The sequence below is a fragment of the Erpetoichthys calabaricus genome, chromosome 4, assembly GCF_900747795.2.
Source record: "Erpetoichthys calabaricus chromosome 4, fErpCal1.3, whole genome shotgun sequence".
In the NCBI taxonomy this organism is placed as follows: Eukaryota; Metazoa; Chordata; class Cladistia; order Polypteriformes; family Polypteridae; genus Erpetoichthys; species Erpetoichthys calabaricus.
The window spans coordinates 235,172,153-235,192,753 of record NC_041397.2 but is presented as its reverse complement, the minus strand read 5'-3'; the positions used below and the strand labels follow the sequence as shown (position 1 = coordinate 235,192,753).

The 20,601-nt window shown below is 41.5% G+C and overlaps 1 protein-coding gene across 1 annotated transcript in view; it reads left to right on the top strand.

The window, feature by feature from the left end:
• Positions 1-3,382: 3,382 nt before the first annotated feature.
• LOC114651223 (high-affinity choline transporter 1-like) overlaps positions 3,383-20,601 on the top strand; it is a 43,759-nt gene continuing 26,540 nt past the window's right edge. The window contains exons 1-3 of the mRNA XM_051927067.1: positions 3,383-3,839; positions 12,862-12,969; positions 15,848-16,003. Of these exons, the coding sequence (XP_051783027.1) occupies positions 3,635-3,839; positions 12,862-12,969; positions 15,848-16,003 (469 nt within the window). The 5' untranslated portion in view covers positions 3,383-3,634. The remainder of the gene's footprint in view (positions 3,840-12,861; positions 12,970-15,847; positions 16,004-20,601) is intronic.

Here is a 20,601-nt window from a genome sequence, read left to right as displayed (position 1 = left end):
ATATAGGAGGAAGTCAGGATCAAACCGGGGACTCTTGATTACACCGGGGACGTTTGATTACAAGTCAGCAAATCTTACCACTACTCTACGGAAACTGTTGTTTTTTCTTTAACCTTTTGTGAAAGTGTTTACCTAATCTTTGGACTTCAGGCTTCATATATTATATAGTTTATGCCTACATTTTGTCATTTACTACTAAAATATGAAAAATGATTCTGTTTTAAAAATGTGTTTACACAGATTACTGTAGAAACTGAACACACATGAAATGCGTGTGTTCCAAATAACGATCTATTATTTCCACTCTAAAACTATAGCAGTTCACTCACTCCCAAATACTCAAACAAGGCATGAGCTGGGAAAACTTAGTGAACGTTCTGCGACGGTGGGGGATGGAATAGCCGGTGCTTGCTGGCTCGTCTTAATCGGCACATTTAGAAGAAAAAAGAGAGGTGAGAATGGTTTTAAGGTGGGCCAGATCTACGAGTTTTTTCGTAGACTCTGGTAATTCTAGTGTTAATAGATTCAAATAATATAGGCCAAATGAATCTATTCATCATTTACAATTAAATACATGTAGGTAAGCTGCTTTTGTTTAATATTAAATAAATGCATTCTCATTGATTATGGCTGTACTCTATTTACATGTCAAGACTTCTATTACCACTATGTCTGCTATAATTTTATTAAGCTTTGAAAACTGATATTTATTTCTATTTAACATGCTCTAAGAGAGAGGAGGGCTTTGTAAATTGGTCAGATTGAAACATTGTTGTAAATTATGTGAAAACTTTAAGACACTGTCCTGGGAGCGCTTCTGGCAGTTCAGTGAGTACAGCCAACATGTTGTAGCCCGCCTCTCCTTCCTACCTGCTCATCTAAAATGAAGACAGTTAGTAATGTTTGCTTTTAAGGGCAGACAGTCCTAAATGGGTCAGCAGTCAGAGAACAGACAGATATATTAGCTTTCTGGGTTCGGGCTCTATCTCATCTTGGGTCCCTTATTACCTGTACCCCACAAACATAGCATTATGATCACACTTTTGCTGCTAACTGGCCATATAAATGAATATCAATGAACAGCAGCAAAACAGGTATAATGATTTAAGAAAGAAAAAGTAACACAAATGTTAGCAAGGTGACAGTAATAAAAAGGACAAACTATTCTGAGACAGAATTACTTTCCTCTTAATAATCCACTTAAATTTCTTCTGCAATGGTACCATTGTGGCTCAGAATGGGTGTCCTCCAGGAGCCAAAATGGAGCCTGCTGTCTGTCACTGAATTGGATCACATGACGTTTATTGGCCAAGCTAGTGGCAGCAGAAGTAATTTCAGTTGTCAGAGTCTTCAGAATAGAGTTAGTTGGATTTTGTTTGGCTTAGCTGAGAATTGTTTTATGCTTGCCATATCAGCTTTGTTTGCTGCCTAAATCTCTATATCATTTGCAAATTTATTTATGCTTGCCATATCAGCTTTGTTTGCTGCCTAAATCTCTATATCATTTGCAAATTTAAGGATTGCCAGCATATCTCAAGAAGGTAGGTGTGTCTTTTTTACTTGGACGGATTAGTACAGATAAGATTTAGACACTCGTAACTCTTTGTGCGTGGATGAGTGTGTAGTGAAATTAAGCTTATCAACTAGTGAAACAAATCTTCAAAATGTATGAATTTCGTTATTATTAAACCTGCCTTGTTCTTTAATAATAAGAAATGTCTTTCCAGTAAATGCCTCTTGGCTTTAATTCAGTTTACTTTGTAACTCTTGGGTTAAGGATTAGTTAATGAAAACTATTTGTTTTTTATTTTATTTTTTTTATTTAAAATGTTTCTCAAAAAAATCAGGCAGTGTTATAGGAAGCTTTGCACTGAGCACAAAATCCAGACAATTGGCATGGCTCACAAGACTGCAGTTCAAAGCATCAAGATAAGAAAGTTCAAGACAGGTTATTCAAATACTCTATGTGATAAAGGGCAGCCATATAAACACTACATTAAAGTACAAATAAACAGATAAAAATGATTGGAAAAGGATTTGATAGGCAGAAGGAAACAGTATAGCGGGTGCATAGTTATTATATTATTCTTATAGCTATTGGCCGAACTAATAAAACTAATCATTTTAGTGGTGATCTGAACTTTAATACTGAGGAAGGTGCACAGATAGACGTGAGGACGCAGCTCTCAGGTGGTAATTTGATTTTTGACCTTACTTTCTGTAATGGAGTTTGTATGTTGTCCCTTTGTTCCTCTTCCTCTTTCCTACAACCCAATGTTGTGCGCTTAGTTTGACTGGTAAAGCTAAATTACAGGGTCACAGCTTTCTGTTTGATGCTGCCATCATAGATGTGATTTCTTGTAACTGCAAACTGAACAAAGCAGTTTTAATAATGGATGGATGGAATTCCTATAAGCAGTAGATCCTGGCTCATAGAGAATACAATTTTGAGTACACGTATGGTATCTCCTCGAAGCAGAAACAACAGCTGGTGTGTTTATGTGCCCTGGTTATAATAAGGTGGTCATCCTTTCATAATAATTTTCATTTACTTTTTAAAATTTACAGCATCAACTGTCACCGAGGATCAAGTATTTGTATTTCAGAGGTTAGGTGGCTACTGTAATTAGTTGAACCCTTTATAAGCCTGCTACATGGTTAATAATTATTGATCAAATATCATATGTCCATTTCTTTATTTACAAACTCATTTAGTCCAGTTCTAAGTCATGGGGCCTGAGACATACAGTATCCAAACAGCTAAGCAGCCGTACCACCTACACTTTAGAACAGGTCATCCACTTGAAGCTAAGCATGTTCGCACCCAGCCAGTACTTGAATGGGAGATCATCTAGGAAAAGCTTGGGTTGCTGCTGGAAGAGATGTTGGTGTTGCCAGCATGGGGGTGCTTACCCTGTTGTCTGTGTGTGGAACCCAACTCCCCAGTGCAGTGACAGGGGACACTTTGCTCTAAAAGTGGCAGCATCCTTTGGAGAAGGTGTAAAACCTTGTTTCATGAATCTGTGTTCATTCAAGACCCAAGGGCATTTTTCATAAAGAGTAGGGTGTTTCCCTATGTCCTGGCTAATTTACCCATCACAACCTGGACATTCTGGCCCCCTAATCATCCCCTGTCCCTTACTGAGTAACTGTCTCCCTCCCTCCTTCCTTTACCACCTAAAAACTAATGTGTGGTGATTGTACTGGAGCAAAACGGCTGCCATCACATTTCCTAAGTGGCTACTGCACATTGGTGGTGGTTGAAATGGCTCCCCCCTCTCAATGTAAAGTGTTTTGAGTATTATATAAATAATACTTCTGACATCATTGGGCATAAGGCAGGAGCCAACTCTGGATAGTGCACTGAACCACTGCAGAAGACATTCACTCATACAGTATGTGGTCAGTTTAGCTAAGAATTGCCAATTAACTAGCATGCAAGTGATCATATATCATAACATAATATTCTCTGACCTGCTTAGTCTATTTCGACAGCCCACAAAGACAAAGCATTAACCAATGTTGGGACCCATCAATAGTAGTGATCAAACATCAACTGCATGAAAATGGGACAATGTGAATAAAAGGGGAATTAAACTGCCAACTTCACACTGCTCAATATATAACAGAAGGCATGTGTTCCCTGTCTTTGAAGATGGCTCTGAACATCCCTGGATTGATCGCCGTCATTGTATTTTATTTAATCATTCTGGTCACTGGAATTTGGGCATCCAAGAAGTCCAAGAAAGAGGAAAGAAAATGTATAGGGGCGCGGAGCGAAGTGTCCATGGTAGGAGGGAGAAATATTGGCATCTTGGTTGGCGTCTTCACAATGACAGGTGAGTGCCTGTTTGTTAAAGCTCAAAAACTGCTAATGGGTAATGGCCGTCGTAACCTTAAGACTTGTGGTAAATGAAGCTATCAAGTTAAAGAAAGTGGCCTTTAATGCAAACTTAGCAGGCGTTCCTTCAAAACCAACATTGAGTTTTAGAAGGCCTGTAGATTAAAGAAGTTCATGAGTCCATTCAGAATGATTTGCAGAGGGCCTGCATATATCTAAGCACATTTGCATTAAATTGATTGTTGGGGAATAATGATTACTGACTTCATTATGCTCTACAATTGAATTGGCATCATATTTGGGTTTAGGTTTAGGTTTATATGTTATATATAGGTTAACACAGGGTCAACATACAATGAAATGTGCATGATGAGGAAAACAAGTCACTCAGCCTAGATCCAATAAAGCTAAAAAAATAATTAAAAAAAATTACAAGTTAAAAATAAACACAGATAATGTTTTATAAGTACAGATGCATATTCCATAACGTGCAGATGCATGTCCCAGTCAGTATTCAGAGTGTGTGCAGGTACAGTTTGTGTGTGAGTAGTGCAATGTAGATGTAATGCAATGTAGGTGTAATGTATGTGCATCCGGCGCCGCCGTGAGTGGCAGCCTTTTCAGCAGCTCCGTGTATGACTGTATATGTATGTGTACTTTTCTACTTTTATTTTTCTATTTTTATTTATTGATCACTCCTACCACTTTATTTTATGTGGATTCCTTCCCTGGACACACTTACTTTTACAACGTGGGCATGGATTTTAACACGCCGAGACTCGCCTATTCAAGTACTCAACTTCGGGCGCTGAGAACAAATGCCAGTGCCGGTGTGGTTCCATATTTACCCGACGAGGTAAGAAGGCGGTATCGTGGCAGCAGAGCCGGCACTAAGCTAAAAAAGAAGCGGCTTGCGAGAAAGTGGCGTTTCAAGCCTTCGGTGCCTTCTGTGATTCTGGGGAATATAAACTCAATCTCAAATAAGATCAACGAACTGGCTGCGCTGGTGAAAAATGTAAGGACCTACAGAGAATGCAGTTTGTTGTGTTTTTGCGAAACCTGGCTAAATAACACCATCCCAGATGCCAACGTGGAGCTACCCGGGTTTAGCACAGTTAGAGCGGACAGAGATGCAAGTACCTGTGGTAAGCACAAAGGAGGAGGACTCGCTCTCTATGTTAATACACGGTGGTGTCACTCTGGACATGTTAACGTCAAAATCTCCACTTGCTGCAGGGATATCGAACTGTTGGCCGTAAGTTTACGTCCCTACTATTTGCCCAGAGAGTTTGGACATGTCATTGTTGTTATTGTATACATTCCTCCTCGGGCAGACGTGGAGTCAGCGAGTGACATCATCCATTCCGCTGTTGCTAAGTTACAAACGCAGCACCCTGAGGCGCTTGTGCTAATCGCTGGAGACTTTAACCATGTGACGCTGGACAAAACATTACCTGCATTCTCCCAGTATGTGCACTGTAACACCCGGGGAAATAAGACTATTGATTTACTTTATGCAAACGTTAAAGATGCATACAGCGCCACCCCGCTGCCTGCGCTTGGGAAAGCAGATCATAACCTGGTTCTGGTTCAGCCTCACTATAAACCAAAAGTTAGAGTCCTACCTGTAACCACACGATCATTCAGGAAGTGGACTCCGGAGGCTGAGAATACTCTGAGAGAATGTTTTGGAACTACAGACTGGGATATCCTGCAGGGATCTCATAGTGAGAACATTGAGGAGGTTGTTGACTGCACTACTGACTACATCAACTTCTGTATGGACATTGTAGTTCCAGTAAGAACAGTACGCTGCTATGCTAACAACAAGCCATGGATTACAAGTGACATCAAGGGCCTTTTGAATCAGAAGAAAAGGGCTTTTAAAGACGGTGATCAGCATGAGCTCAAGCGCGTGCAGAAGGAACTCCGAGTCCAACTCAGGGCGGCGAAGGAGCAGTACAGGAGAAAGCTGGAGCAGAAGTTGCAGAATAACAGCATGAAGGAAGTGTGGGATGGGATGAAGATCATCACTGGCTGCAGCTCGAAGCGGGGTACCACCATTGAGAGAGACGTGAAGAGAGCAAACCAAATGAACAACTTTTTTAACAGGTTTGACCACCCTAACCCACTCTCACTCTCACCTCGGAGTACTGCACCCTCCACACATCCTTCTGCTGATACCAGCATAGGAAAGACATCCCCACCCATAATTACAACAGCGCAAGTGAGCAGAGAGCTGAGGAGACTTCGTGCCAGCAAAGCAGCGGGTCCAGATGGAGTATCGCCACGACTGCTGAAGGTCTGTGCATCGGAGCTGGGGGGTCCTCTACAGCGCATCTTCAACCTGAGCCTGGAACAGGGGAGAGTCCCGAGGCTTTGGAAAACATCTTGTATCACCCCAGTCCCAAAGGTATCACGTCCTAGTGAGCTGAATGACTTTCGGCCTGTTGCTCTGACATCACATGTGATGAAGACCATGGAGAGGCTGCTGCTTCACCACCTTAGGCCACAGGTTCAACACGCCCTTGACCCTCTGCAGTTTGCATATCAGGAGAAGGTGGGAGCGGAAGATGCCATCATCTATATGCTACACCGATCCCTCTCTCACTTGGACAGAGGCAGTGGTGCTGTAAGAATTATGTTTCTAGACTTCTCTAGCGCCTTCAACACAATCCAACCTAGGGACAAGCTGACAGAGATGGGATTAGATTCATACCTAGTGGCATGGATCGTGGACTATCTTAAAGACAGACCTCAGTATGTGCGTCTTGGGAACTGCACGTCTGACATTGTGGTCAGCAACACAGGAGCGCCACAAGGGACTGTACTTTCTCCGGTCCTGTTCAGCCTATATACATCGGACTTCCAATACAACTCGGAGTCCTGCCATGTGCAAAAGTTCGCTGATGACACTGCTATCGTGGGCTGTATCAGGAATGGGCTGGAGGTGGAGTATAGGGACCTAATCAAGGACTTTGTTAAATGGTCCAACTCAAACCACCTACACCTGAACACCAGCAAAACCAAGGAGCTGGTGGTGGATTTTAGGAGGCCCAGACCCCTCATAGACCCAGTGATCATCAAAGGTGACTGTGTGCAGATGGTGCAGACCTATAAATATCTGGGAGTGCAGCTGGATGATAAATTAGACTGGACTGCCAATACTGATGCGCTGTGCAAGAAAGGACAAAGCCGGTTATACTTCCTTAGAAGGCTGGCTTCCTTCAACATCTGCAATAAGATGCTGCAGATGTTCTATCAAACAGTTGTGGCGAGCGCCCTCTTCTACGCAGTGGTGTGCTGGGGAGGCAGCATTAAGAGGAAAGACGCCTCACGCCTGGACAAACTGGTGAGGAAGGCAGGCTCTATTGTTGGCATGGAGCTGGACAGTTTAACATCTGTGGCAGAGCGAAGGGCGCTCAGCAGGCTCCTATCAATTATGGAGAATCCACTGCATCCACTAAATAATGTCATCTCCAGACAGAAGAGCAGCTTCAGTGACAGACTGCTGTCACTGTCCTGCTCCACAGACAGATTGAGGAGATCGTTCCTCCCCCAAACTATGCGACTCTTTAATTCCACCAGGGGGGGTAAACGTTAATAATTAACATTATACATAGTTATTGTCTGTTTTTTTTCACCTGTATTATTATCATTCTTTAATTTAATATTATTTATTGTATCAGTATGCTGCTGCTGAAGAATGTGAATTTCCCATTGGGATTAATAAAGTATCTATCTATCTATCTATCTATCTATCTATCTATCTATCTATCTATCTATCTATCTATCTATCTATCTATCTATCTATCTATCTACAGTGATCCCTCGCTCTATCGCGCTTCGCCTTTCGCGGCTTCACTCCATCGCGGATTTTATATGTAAGCATATTTAAATATATATCGCGGATTTTTCGCTGCTTCGCGGGTTTCTGCGGACAATGGGTCTTTTAATTTCTGGTACATGCTTCCTCAGTTGCTTTGCCCAGTTGATTTCATACAAGGGACGCTATTGGCAGATGGCTGAGAAGCTACCCAACTTACTTTCTTTCTCTCTCTCTCTCTTGCGCTGACGTAGGGGGGTGTTAGCAGGGGGGCTGTGTGCAGCTGCTTCCTGAAGGACATGCTGCACCGGTGCTTCGCATACTTAAAAGCTCAAAGGGCACGTATTGATTTTTGACTTTGTTTTTCTGTGGCTCTCTCTCTATCTCTCTCTCTCTCTCTCTCTCTTCCTGCTCCTGACAGAGGGGGTGTGAGCTGCCGCCTTCAACAGCTTTGTACCGGCGGTGCTTCGCATACTTAAAAGCCAAAAAGCCCTATTGATTTTTTTTTTGACTGCTTGCTTTGCACTCCTTTGAAAAGGAAGATATGTTTGCATTCTTTTAATTGTGAGACAGAACTGTCATCTCTGTCTTGTCATGGAGCACAGTTTAAACTTTTGAAAAAGAGACAAATGTTTGTTTGCAGTGTTTGAATAACGTTCCTGCCTCTCTACAACCTCCTGTGTTTCTGCGCAAATCTGTGACCCAAGCATGACATTCTAAAAATAACCATATAAACATATGGTTTCTACTTCGCGGATTTTCCTATTTCGCGGGTGGCTCGATGGAGGAGGGATTACTCTATCTATCTATCTATCTATCTATCTATCTATCTATCTATCTATCTATCTATCTATCTATCTATCTATCTATCTATCTATCTATCTATCTATCTAAGTGTATGTAAGTGTTCAGGTGTTACTGTTGAGGAGTCGAATGGCCTGGTGGTAAAAACTATTCTTAAGTCTTGTAGTCCGAGCAGCCAGACTCCTGTATCATCTGCCAGACGATAACAAGGAGAACAGCTGGTGTGCTGGATGACTGTGGTCCTTTATGATGCTGTTTGTCTTACGCAAGCACTGATGGAGGTAAATGTCTTCAATGGCAGGGAGACTCTTGCCCGTGATGTGCTCTGCTGCCTTCACCACTCTCTGTATTGATTTCCAGCTGCTGGGAGAGCAGCTCCCATACCAGACGGTAATGCAGCCCCTCAGCAGACTCTCAACCACACTCCTGTAAAAGTTTGAGGTGATGTTGGCATTCATGCCAAACTTCCTCAGCCTCCTCAGGATGTAGAGCCGCTGGCGAGCTTTCTTAACCACAGTGTCTATGTGAAGGGTCCACAAGAGATCCTCGGTAATGTTTACTCCGAGGAACTTGAAGCTGTTAACCATTTCAACTTCTACGCCGCTGATGTAGATGGCCTGGTGTTCTCTACCTTGCTTTTTCCGATAGTCCACGATCATCTCCTTGGTTTTGCTGACGTTAAGAGACAAGTTGTTATCCAGGCACCAATTACTCAATGCCAGCACCTCCTCTCTGTAGGCCGTCTCATCGTTGTCAGTGATAAGGCCTATGATGGTTGTGTCGTCTGCAAACTTGATGATGGTGTTTGTGCCGTGTTTTGCAACACAGTCGTGGGTGAACAAGGAATACAAGAGGTGGCTAAGCACACAGCTCTGCGGCACTCCTGTGTTTAAAATGAGTGATGAGGACGTGTGTTTGCCGACTCTCACCACCTGGGGCCTGTTTGTGAGGAAAGAGAAAATCCATCTGCAGATGGTCATCCCCAACCCAAGGTCGTCAAGCTTCAAGACGAGTTTTGAGGGGATGATGGTGTTGAATGCCGAGCTGTAATCTATGAACAGCATTCTTACATATGTATTTCCTCTTTCCAGGTGGGTGAGGGCAGTGTTTATTGTTAGCGCAATGGTATCCTCTGTAGCTCTGTTTGCTCTGTAAGCAAATTGGAGAGGATGCAGCATGTCGGGGAGGGAGGAGCAGATGTAACCTTTGACCAGTTGCTCGAAGGAGTTCATAATGACCGATGTCAGTGCAATCGGGAGATAGTCATTCAGACAGGAGACCACCGGTTTCTTTGGGACAGGAATGATGGTGGATGCCTTGAAGGAAGTAGGGACCACTGACTGCCTCAGGGAGAGATTGAAGATGTTGGTGAACACACCTGCTAGCCGGTCAGCACACGCCCTGAGGGCACGGCCTGGGATGCCATCTGGTCCCGGAGCTTTGCGAGGATTGACCTTTTTGAAGGACCTTCTCACGTCAGACGTTTCAAGGATCAGAGTGACAGACTCACTGCCCCCTTGAGGATATAGCACCTGTTCTTTGTTGGCTGCATCAAAATGAGCATAGAAAGTGTTAAGCTCGTCTGCAAGATATGCAGTGGGCTGAACACTGACTGTGTTTTTCTTTTTATTGTCAGTGATGCAGCACAGTCCATTCCACAGGCGCTTGGTGTGGGAGCTGTGGTAGCTTGACTCCATTTTGTCCCTGTAGTCCCGTTTGGCCTTTTTGATGGACCTCCGAAGGTCGTATCTGGCTGCTTTGTATGCATCAGAGTCCCCTGAGCCAAAGGCAGAGGTCCACGCCTTGAGCTTAGCCCGAATCTCCCCATTTACCCAGGGTTTCTGGTTAGGATATATGCAAATGGAGGTTTTAGTGACAACATCATCAATGCACTTGCTGATATATCCTGTGACAGAGTCTGTGAATTCATTAATGTTGCCATCAGCTGCATCCTCAAACATCTGCCAATTAGTTATTTCAAAGCAGTCCTGTAAAACCCCCTCAGCTTCACTGTCCCATTTGTAGATGTCCCTGTAAACCGGTTTTTCCTGTTTAAGTCTTTGTTTATATGTGGGCAGCAGCAATATAGAGCAATGGTCTTCTTTTCCAAAAGCTGGTCAAGGGAGGGGTTTGTAGGAGTCTTTGAATAAGGTGTAACAATGATCCAGTGTTTGATCACCTCTTGTGGGGGGAGAGATGTGCTGATAGTATTTAGGGAGAACTTTCTTCATGTTTGCTCTGTTAAAGTCTCCCAACGCAATAAAAGCTGCTTCTGAGTTAGTGTTCTCTAATCCACTGATAACATCATACAGTTCATCCATAGCCGAAGCTTTATCAGCTTGTAGAGGGATGTAAACAACTGAAAGGAGAACGGAACTGAACTCCCTCGGGAGGTAAAAGGGTCTAACTTTAATGGTCAGCAGCTCGAGAACCGGTGAGCAGTGCGTTTTTAAGACACACACATCCTTAGCCCAAGAAGAGTTAGCCATAAAGCACACACCCCCTCCTCTCGACTTGCCTGAGTCCTTCGTTCTGTCTCCCCGATAAACTGTGAACCCGTCTGGTGTGACTGCGCAGTCAGGTACACTGGGCTCCAACCACGTCTCTGTGAACGCCAAAACACAGCAGTTCGTGATGTCTTTTTGGTGCTTTATCCGTGCGCGCAGCTCATCTAATTTGTTGTCCAGAGATTGAACGTTAGCGAGCAGGATGCTAGGCAGAGGAGGCTTGTTGTTTCTCTGTCGGGTTCGTCACAGAACTCCGGCGCATTTCCGCCTCTTTGTTTTCCTTTGGCGTCGCGCGAGTAAGCAAAAGACTCCAGGCAGTACAGTGTCCGCGATATCAAAAACTGTTGTAAAATCCGAACTGGCTGATGAATGTAATTCCAATAGTGTTTGCCGGTCATACTGAAAGTGTGATAAAGTAGTACGCACAAAGAGAGTGAGTAGTAAGAAAATAAATAATAACTTTTTGCTGAGATGACTCAGAGCTCTCATCGGTGCAGCCATCTTACGGCGCAGCCAGACTAGACTGATGTAACAACAACTGATGTTGTTAAGACAATAAAGCATTTATCACTCCTGTAAAGTACCATAGATGTCAGGTATGTTATGTTTCTGCTTGGGCTAATAGTCTCCTGAACATCTAGGTGCCTTTTCCTTACTCCACTCTCTCTGTCACTCATTCACTGTCTCTCTCTTTATTTTGCCTGTAGTATCTGGCCACTCTCCCTTTGTAGAGAGCAATTATTCTCTTCCTTCCAACTCCCAGCTCTTAGTGCCAACAAGTCAGTAGAAGGATCAGAAACTCTTGTGTGATCCTGGGCTGCGGTTCTTGGCAATAAGCAGAAGAAAAACTTCCTCACCCCTTCCACAACCCCCCAGGTTTTCTGGGGGTTTTCTGGGGGAGGTTTTCTGTTGCTAACCATCACTGTGGAAGACAAAGCTTGGCAAGGCAGGCAAAATATCCCCATTGGGGATTGTAACCCAAATGTCAGATATTGGAGTCCAGTACATAGATGGAACTATTGTCCCTTCCAGACAGCCCCAGGACCCTTCCATCCTGTTCTTAGCTCCATTTTCCAGCATGTTGTGGCCTTCTCCCCTTCTGCTTCAGCAGGTCACCCCATGACAGTGGTTACAAGTGGCTGACATGAGGGTTCTGCGCATGGTTGCTGTTCTCACTTTTCACTCATACAGCTAGAGTTCAACTATACACAACAACTCCAATGAAGAGCAGTTGGTTCACTGTATTAAGATTAGTCACTTCAAGTGTCTGGGCATGTAGTGAGGATGGCTCCTTCAACAGGAGTTGTACCAGGCTGGACCCACTGAAAGAAAACCCTTTGGCAGACCAAAGACATGCTAGAGGATTTATATCTGCTGTGAAGACATGTGGAGATTCTTTCAAAGTATTGAAAACTGTTTCTGAAAATAAGATAACCTCTTCAACTCAGCATGTTGCCACCACAACCATGATCAGGACAAATGGATGGACAAAGAGTAAGAGACGGGTCTTGAGAATGCCTTTCAGTCCAAACAAAGTGCAGTGGCAACAATCCCAGTAACATGTGGCTCATGGTGCCCTGTCATTTGCATTGTAGTCCTTTAACATGTAAAATTCCAGGCTGAGTCAACAGTAAGGAATTTGTTGACATTTTAATCATCCTTTAATAATTCACAATATATATTTTTTCAGAGACCCCAGTTGAAGAGAAAAAGGACAACTAACATGTAATGTAAAATTTAATGGGCATCAAATTAACATTTTCTTGAAAAGCAGCAAATGGAGCCAATGGCTTCTGCTTAGACGGGTCTTTGTAAAGTCAATGTTCACCTTATCCTACTTTCACTTCTCCTTCATCTGAGATCCTCTGTCTTGTATTTGACAGCTACCAATGTTGGAGGTGGATTCATTCTGGGAACAGCAGAAGCAACGTACGCTCATGGTCTCCTTTGGGCACTGGGGCCTCTGATATATATTTTAGGTGCATTCATTGGTAAGAGAGATTCATGCCTTCAATTACATGACTTAATTTTCTTATGAGTAAGACCTCAAGAAGTGGTAAAAGAGAGCATAAAATCAGAAGGTATCAGTAAATATGTTTACCATGATTGTTTAGATTGATTCAGTTTTGTTCGCTCACTTTTTCCTTTACATATGATTGTAGGTGACATCATGGCACAGTAGATAGTACTTTTTCCTTGCAACTGTGGGTACTCAAGTCCAATCTGAAGTTCAGTCAGCATATACGTGCAATTTGCCGCTCTCCTGTTTTCTCCTGGTGCTTAAACATCCAAAACACTTGTAGGTTCATTTGGACACTCTAAATTGGCAGTGTGGAGTGACGATGGGTGCATAGTGAAAGACAGATAGATAGATAGATAGATAGATAGATAGATAGATAGATAGATAGATAGATAGATAGATAGATAGATAGATAGATAGATAGATAGATAGATAGATAGATAGATACTTTGTTAATCCCCAAGGGGAAACTCACATACTCCAGCAGCAGTAAATAAATAAAAACAATATTAATTAAAGAGCAATAAAAGTGCAGTGCAAGTTAAAAAGTGCAAGATGGAGAGTGTAAGGCAGGTATAACAGTCAATAACATTGTATAATGTTACCATTTAACCCCCCAGGTGGAACTGAAGAGTCGAATAGTGTGGGGGAGGAACAATCTCCTCAGTCTGTCAGTGGAGCAGGACAGTGACAGCAGTCTGTCACTGAAGCTGCTCCTCTGTCTGGAGATGACACTGTTTAGGATGCAATGGATTCTCCATGATTGACAGGAGCCTGCTCAGCACCTGTCGCTCTGCCACGGATGTCAAACTCTCCAGCTCCATGCCTACAATAGAGCCTGCCTTCCTCATCAGTTTGTCCAGGCGTGAGGCATTACTCATCTTTATGCTGCCTCCCCAGCACACCACCGTGTAGAAGAAGGCGCTCACCACAACCATCTGATAGAACATTTGCAGCATCTTATTGCAGACGTTGAAAGATGCCAGCCTTCTAAGGAAGCATAGTCGGCTCTGTCCTCTTTTGCACAGAGCATCAGTATTGGCAGTCCAGTCCTGTTTATCATCCAGCTGCACTCCCAGATATTTATAGGTCTGTACCCTCTGTACAGTCACCTCTGATAATCATGGGGTCCAAGAGGGACCTTGTCCTCCTAAAATCCACCACCAGCTCTTTGGTTTTGCTGGTGTTCACTTGTAGGTGGTTTGAGTCACACCATTTAACAAAGTCCTTGATTAGGTTCCTATACACCTCCTCCTGCCCACTCCTGATGCAGCCCACAATAGCAGTGTCTTCAGCAAACTTTTGCACGTGGCAGGACTCCGAGTTGTATTGGACTGTGCCAAGAGAGAAGGTTAGTTTCTACTGTGGACGAAAAAGGCACACTGGAAAGCAGACAGATAATATTTTCTCAATTCACTTTATTTATTCATTCGGAGTCGCAGTAAGTAGAGATTCAAAAGAGTATAACTTATTGCCGCAAAGCTCAATTGAACCCTGATTAAAAGCCAGGAGGGGTTTTTTATACTTCAGCATCTCATGATTAATAAGACAGAAAGAACATCCTTATCAAAACAGTAAAGTTAAACAATATGTCTGTTGAGCTAAGCATTATCTGTGTTTTGGAAGCTAAGCACAGGAGAGACGCCTTTGCATAAACCACATGTACTTTCTGCAGCCTTGTGACCTTGTCCCTGAAACATTCACTCTGAGAAAGGGAAAAACAAGAAACAGCTTACATTTTATTCATCTGGACACTATTTCTCCTGAAACCTGGAATAACATATTTTTGTTAGTTCATAAGCCAAAGCGTCTCTCACTGGCAAGTTACAAAATAGTTATTATAAAAATTCTAATTTACTAAACACACAAAATACATGGTGCTGAGGAGAACATTCTTCTTCTACACTACCCATTGCTCGATGCTGCTTCAACGCAGGGGTTTTCAAGTTCAGTCCTGGAGGTGCCCTGAAAGTGCAGATTTTCATCCCAACAAGTTTCTCACTTTAATTGAACTCTTCCATTAATTTAAAGCAATGGAAAACAATCTTAATTTGTTATAAATGTAATTCTCACACTACTGCACGTTTCCGAAGGTAAAATAAGAAAAGGAAAAAGATCAGCAAATTAAACAATAAGCTAACAAGGACTAACTGATTCTAAAAAATTTTGGGATGAAAACATGCAGTTATAGAGCACTGATGACTGAACCTGAGAACCCCTGCTTTAATGGATTATCCTTTTTCATAAAATGGATGGATTGTACAAAAACATGTTTCTTCACATTGTCAGAATAGTCTAACTTAGTAGTAATGATGCTTAGAATTATTTAGTTCTGAAAGAAATCCTCACTTTCTTTGCACTCCTCACCAATTACTTTGCCTTTTAAATAAATTATACTTCTTCAGATTCTGTGTTTCACCAAATCACTTCATGCCACCCAATAAAGACCACTTGTTCATCTTTATCAAATTCACGCCACTCTTGAGATTTCTTCCTCCTGCATCACTCTTGTGTCTTTTCTTTTCTACATCCCACTTGTACACCTGACTTTAGATTCTAGGTTCAGTTCACCTTTAACTTCTCGTAATGTATTTTTCCAAAAATTTCACTTTATCTTCTTCGGTTAGCTCCTGAGCCTCCAAGTAATTGGTAAACATGTGCAGTAGTGTCAAAGACTGACTAATGACAGCCTATCCTAACAGCAAACTAAATAAATTTGCATCCGCCATAGTGGCAAGCATTATGACAGGCATGCCACTTGAAACAGATATAATATGAATGCTTAATTACTTCAGTTATAAATCAGTTATATATTACATTTATGTAACAATATCTTTACTCATCACCAGGTGGGATTTTCTTTGCCAAACCCATGAGAGAGAAAAAGTACACAACTATGATTGATCCATTCCAAATTAAATATGGAGACATCATATCTTGTATTCTGGTCGTTTCTTCTGTGCTTTCAGATATATTTTGGACTGGTGCTATTCTTGCAGGATTAGGTAAGTATTTATAAATAGCGCACACTGCTGCCATTCAGTCTTGAAGGGCAAAATATTAAATCCTAAACTAATGCTTAAAATTCTTAGGAGCTGTGCGCCTATAATCTTGCTGCTAAAAGTCTTCAATCAATGCAATGGGAGTGTGCCACCCTGGCATAACTCCAACCCATACTAATACCACAGAAATAAAATAAATGTGGTTTTATTAATTTACTGGAAGTTTATGCAAAGAATTTCTGTCTGTCTGTCTAATAGGGGAACACCACAGTGGCACAGTGGTTAGTGATGATGTCCAGGGATCTGGGTTCAGTTTCAAACACTGCCCTGTTTGGAATTGACATATTCTCCCTTTGTTCTTCTTCAGTTTCAGTTTTTCTCACACATCCCAAACACATGCATGTAAGTTTGATTGGAAACTGTGAATTGGACTTGTATGAATGAAAGAGGCTGTGTCTAGGAGTATCGTCGGCAATGGACCAGAACCCTGTTCTTGATTGGGATCTGTCTTGAGTCCAAAGCTATTGTGATGGCCTTCAACTCCAAACAATCCTGCAATAGGAAAAATAACAACTTCAGAAGTAGATTAATGTCTGCTTCCAAAATTGTTTTTGCTTTTCAAAACTCCCTGAATTGCTGTCCTTTCTGTCTGTAATTGTTGAAGGCTCTGGTCTTCCTTCCTCTTGGCCAGCGAGCTTTTATCCAGCTCACTTTTTGATTCTAGACATGTGTCTCTAGTAAGGAGTGATCTTTGAACCCTATTCTGAGATCAATTCCAGGGTCTTGAGCAGATATATGATTTCTTGCACCCATCAGGCCTCAGTGTCTTCTGGTAAACCATAAGCACATACAGGGATTGCTTTGGATAAAAATGTTTGTTACATGAGTAAATTGAAAAATGTCTCAGACATCAAGAAAGACCCCAGCTGTGTTATCTGCTGTCTTCCATTACTTATTGCATTGCATATCCTCTGCTGTCTCTTTCTCTTTCTCTCTCTCTCTCTCTCTTGCTATGTCCACACTACTACATTTTTGTTTAAAAAACACAGACATTAGACTCCGTCTTTGCCTTTCGGCTACACCACCCTGCTGTATTAGCCTCCAGAAATGATCTCCAGAAGCATATTCTTTTGAAAATGCCTGTTTAGCTTTGCGGTATTGATGAGTTAACAGAGACAGTTGAGAGTTTTGAAAACAAAGACCATAACTGTGCTCTTATTTGGTTCACGCTTATTACATTGCCCTTCCCTGATTGGATCCTGTTCATTATATTTTCTCAGCCATTGTTTTCACCTCATACTTGTGCATTAATTTCAATCTCAATTTAATTTTATCATCAGTCAAATCAAAGCAATCTGTTTTTGTGTTTTTCATACAGTGTCGTTCCCCGTGTGTAAACGCAAGCTTCAAATGAATGTCTAGCGTGAAGAACACTTCCATTTCCTGTGTGCATGCTTAGCGTGGATGAATGTCTCTGTCATATGCGTTTTTGGTTGTTTTAGTGTGGGTGACGATACTTTCATAAAATACATTAGTGTGGACAGAGATCATTTTAGTCTAAAAAGTTATTTTTAAATGAAAATGCAGTAGTACGAACATACCCAAAATCTCTGTTTTTGTGCTGCTCCTGAAGGATTTCATTCCAATCCACACACTGCAAAGACAGGACTTATTGATTCCTAATGCTTTCTGTCTTTTCTTACTGGCATGAAGGGTTACTCTCTGGATTTTTAACTGTGTCTTGATGGCTCCCTTTCCTCAGTCCCATAACGTCTACTATATGCTTTTCCAGCTCTACAGTGGATAAAGGATCAAAGTTTGCTATCTGGGCAATCCCTGCTCCTCAATGCCTTTTTGCGGAGGGTCTTAGTACTTAGCTAAATAAAAAGAAATGTCTCCTTTTCCATTAAGTGAACGTCCAGAACCTTTGCCATAAGTAAGATGACTGGGATGCAGCATCATTACAATTTACAGGTGAAATTCATGAACAAGACAAGAGGAAATGAAGTTTGTCAAGAAAAATTTCACTGAACATGCACAAAGATAGTCAAGGAAATTCCACTCAGGTGTAAACGGCAACACATTTCTTGCAACCAAAAAAAGTTTATATATTTCATGGTGGCATTTGCAGACCTAAAAAATGTTTGGATCTTTTGGAAGTGTAGTGGTTAAGGCTTCGGATTTCAAACCCTGAGGTTGTAGGTTCAAATTGCGCTACTCACACCATGTGACATTGAGCAAGTCACGTGCCCTGCCTGTGCTCCAATAAGAAAACCAAAGGAAATGTAACCAATTGTATCATAAATTTTGTAAATTGGCTTAGATAAAGTTGTCTGCCAAATAAGTAAATGCAAGACTTACCAGTGTCCTAATTCAGCTCAGTATTGAAAAGAAATGTTCAAGTTTATGAAAAAAAACATTTTTAAATAGTGAGTTTCTACAGGAAGCAACATCCCAAGGCATTTCAGAAGTACAGTTAAGCGATAATTATTTTAAGGTTAACAGACAAGTTAAGTGACTTTCTCAAAAGCAGGCAATGAACCAGAAGTCTTAAGGTTTTAAGGCCAGTTCCTTACTCCCAAGATCACGCTGCCTGATGTAGTGTAGTGCTGCTTCACTCAGTTCTGCTCCCAAGCTCCTCTCTGAGATATCCTGCTGGCCTCAGCTTGTCTCTCCTCCTCTTTACTGCTTAGCTAATTGGGAGAGAAGAAAAGGCAGTTCAGTCTTTTTTATCATTTTTACTTTCCAAGTCTTCTCCTTGTAAATAATCTTAACCCTCTAATTTGTAATTTTACACTCTTACATATTCACTCTTAATATTGTTGGGAAGAATATACCTTTTATTTCTTAGGCACTTTACTAAGATGGCTATCTATCTGAATAGCAAAGGATGTAAACAACACTCCAACTGTGTGTTATGCTCTCTACATCGTGTTAAACAATCTGATCAGAAGCTGTGTGAGTCCATCATGAGACCAAGATTTTATAATCTGTTCTTTTTATGCACTATTACTGTTCTTCAAATGATGGAGTATTTACTACTGTTAGTGGGCCATCCTTCCCCTGGCCCTTCTATGGCTGGATTAACACTCTATTGTGCTCCCTCCATGGTCACAAACACACACACACAGTGACGAATCAATTATAATATACTGTACTGTGCTTAATCTTTTCTTAAGAGGGCATGTTTTGTAATTTGGGTGCATTTATAGAATCTTTTTCTTTGTTTTCTTTTAGTGCATCCGCTAAGGGCAAACATACAACATGCAGTTTTGGTTCAAATTGCAAGCTGCTGAGTGGTCTTTCATAAAATTACAGTAGTCACTGAATGTCATTTAGTCAGTACTCGCAAGGGATATGTTCCCAACATGATCCGAGTGGCTGACAAGCTCCTCACAGATTTCTAAATATGTCAAAAAAAAATTAATTAAGGCAACTTCAACCAGAGTTCATCAGGTGTAAGAGTTCACGCAAGAATAATTTGCATTGCACTTCCCATTGATCAATCAAGTAGTGACTTTGTGTTTATGATTTGCAAAGTAGGTCTGTAAAATGTTTGTGGACACAAGAGGAGTTGTGGCAAGAATACCAACTACTGCATCGTATTTCTTCCAAGAAATATCATGATTAAGTTTTCAAAGAAGTAATACTTAGGAACATTGTTCAACAGCTATAAATTCCTGGTACCATTATATGTTTGTGATTTTAATAGATTAGCATAAGTAACACATTCTGCTAGTCATAAGATACAAGCTAATCAAGGCAATACACTATCAGCGCATGCCCCCAACCTCACCTCAAGTCAATACTGATGGTGAATTTAGCTTACTGTAAAAAAAAAAAGATAGAGACATATCACATCATTCATCACATTCTCAAACTGCACAGATACCGTAAAGTCTCACCTAATGATCTTATCACACATTTACACTGGATTGTTCAAAAATGACTTAGTAAAATTGCATAATGTAGTAGTGAAACACAACAAACTTTAAAAAGCAATATATTGATAGCTTCCCCCTCCCATCGGCCCGCATCCTCTCTCTCAGATTCACGTGAATAAATCGCTGCCACAAGCAAATTATGATACTTGGTGCGGTGAGAGAAGTCGCAAAATCAATCGGAATGTTCAAGCAAATTATAGAAAAAAACCTGATCTAAATCCATTAAGTAGTTCTCTTGTGAAAAGCGGACAGACAGACAGAGCTGGTTGTAGTGGACTCTACGCTATCAACTGCCAGACAGTGTTCAGAAGACATTAAGAAGGCTAACAGAATGTTAGGTCACATAGCACAATGTGTAGAGTACGAGTCCAAGGAGGTTATGCTCAAGCTTTATAATAAACTGTTGAGGCCTCATCTAGAGTATCATGTGTCTTTTTGGTCTCCAGGCTACAAAAGGACATAGCAGTGCTAGAAAAGGTCCAGAGATGAGCGACTAGGCTGATTCCTGGGTTACAGGGGAAGAATTATGAGGAAAGAATAGAGATTTGTATATGAATAATGTTATTACATCCTATGAACAATTACACTCCAAATTTAATCTCCCATCAACACAATTTTTCCACTCTCTCCAAATTAGAAACTTTGCTAAACAAAATC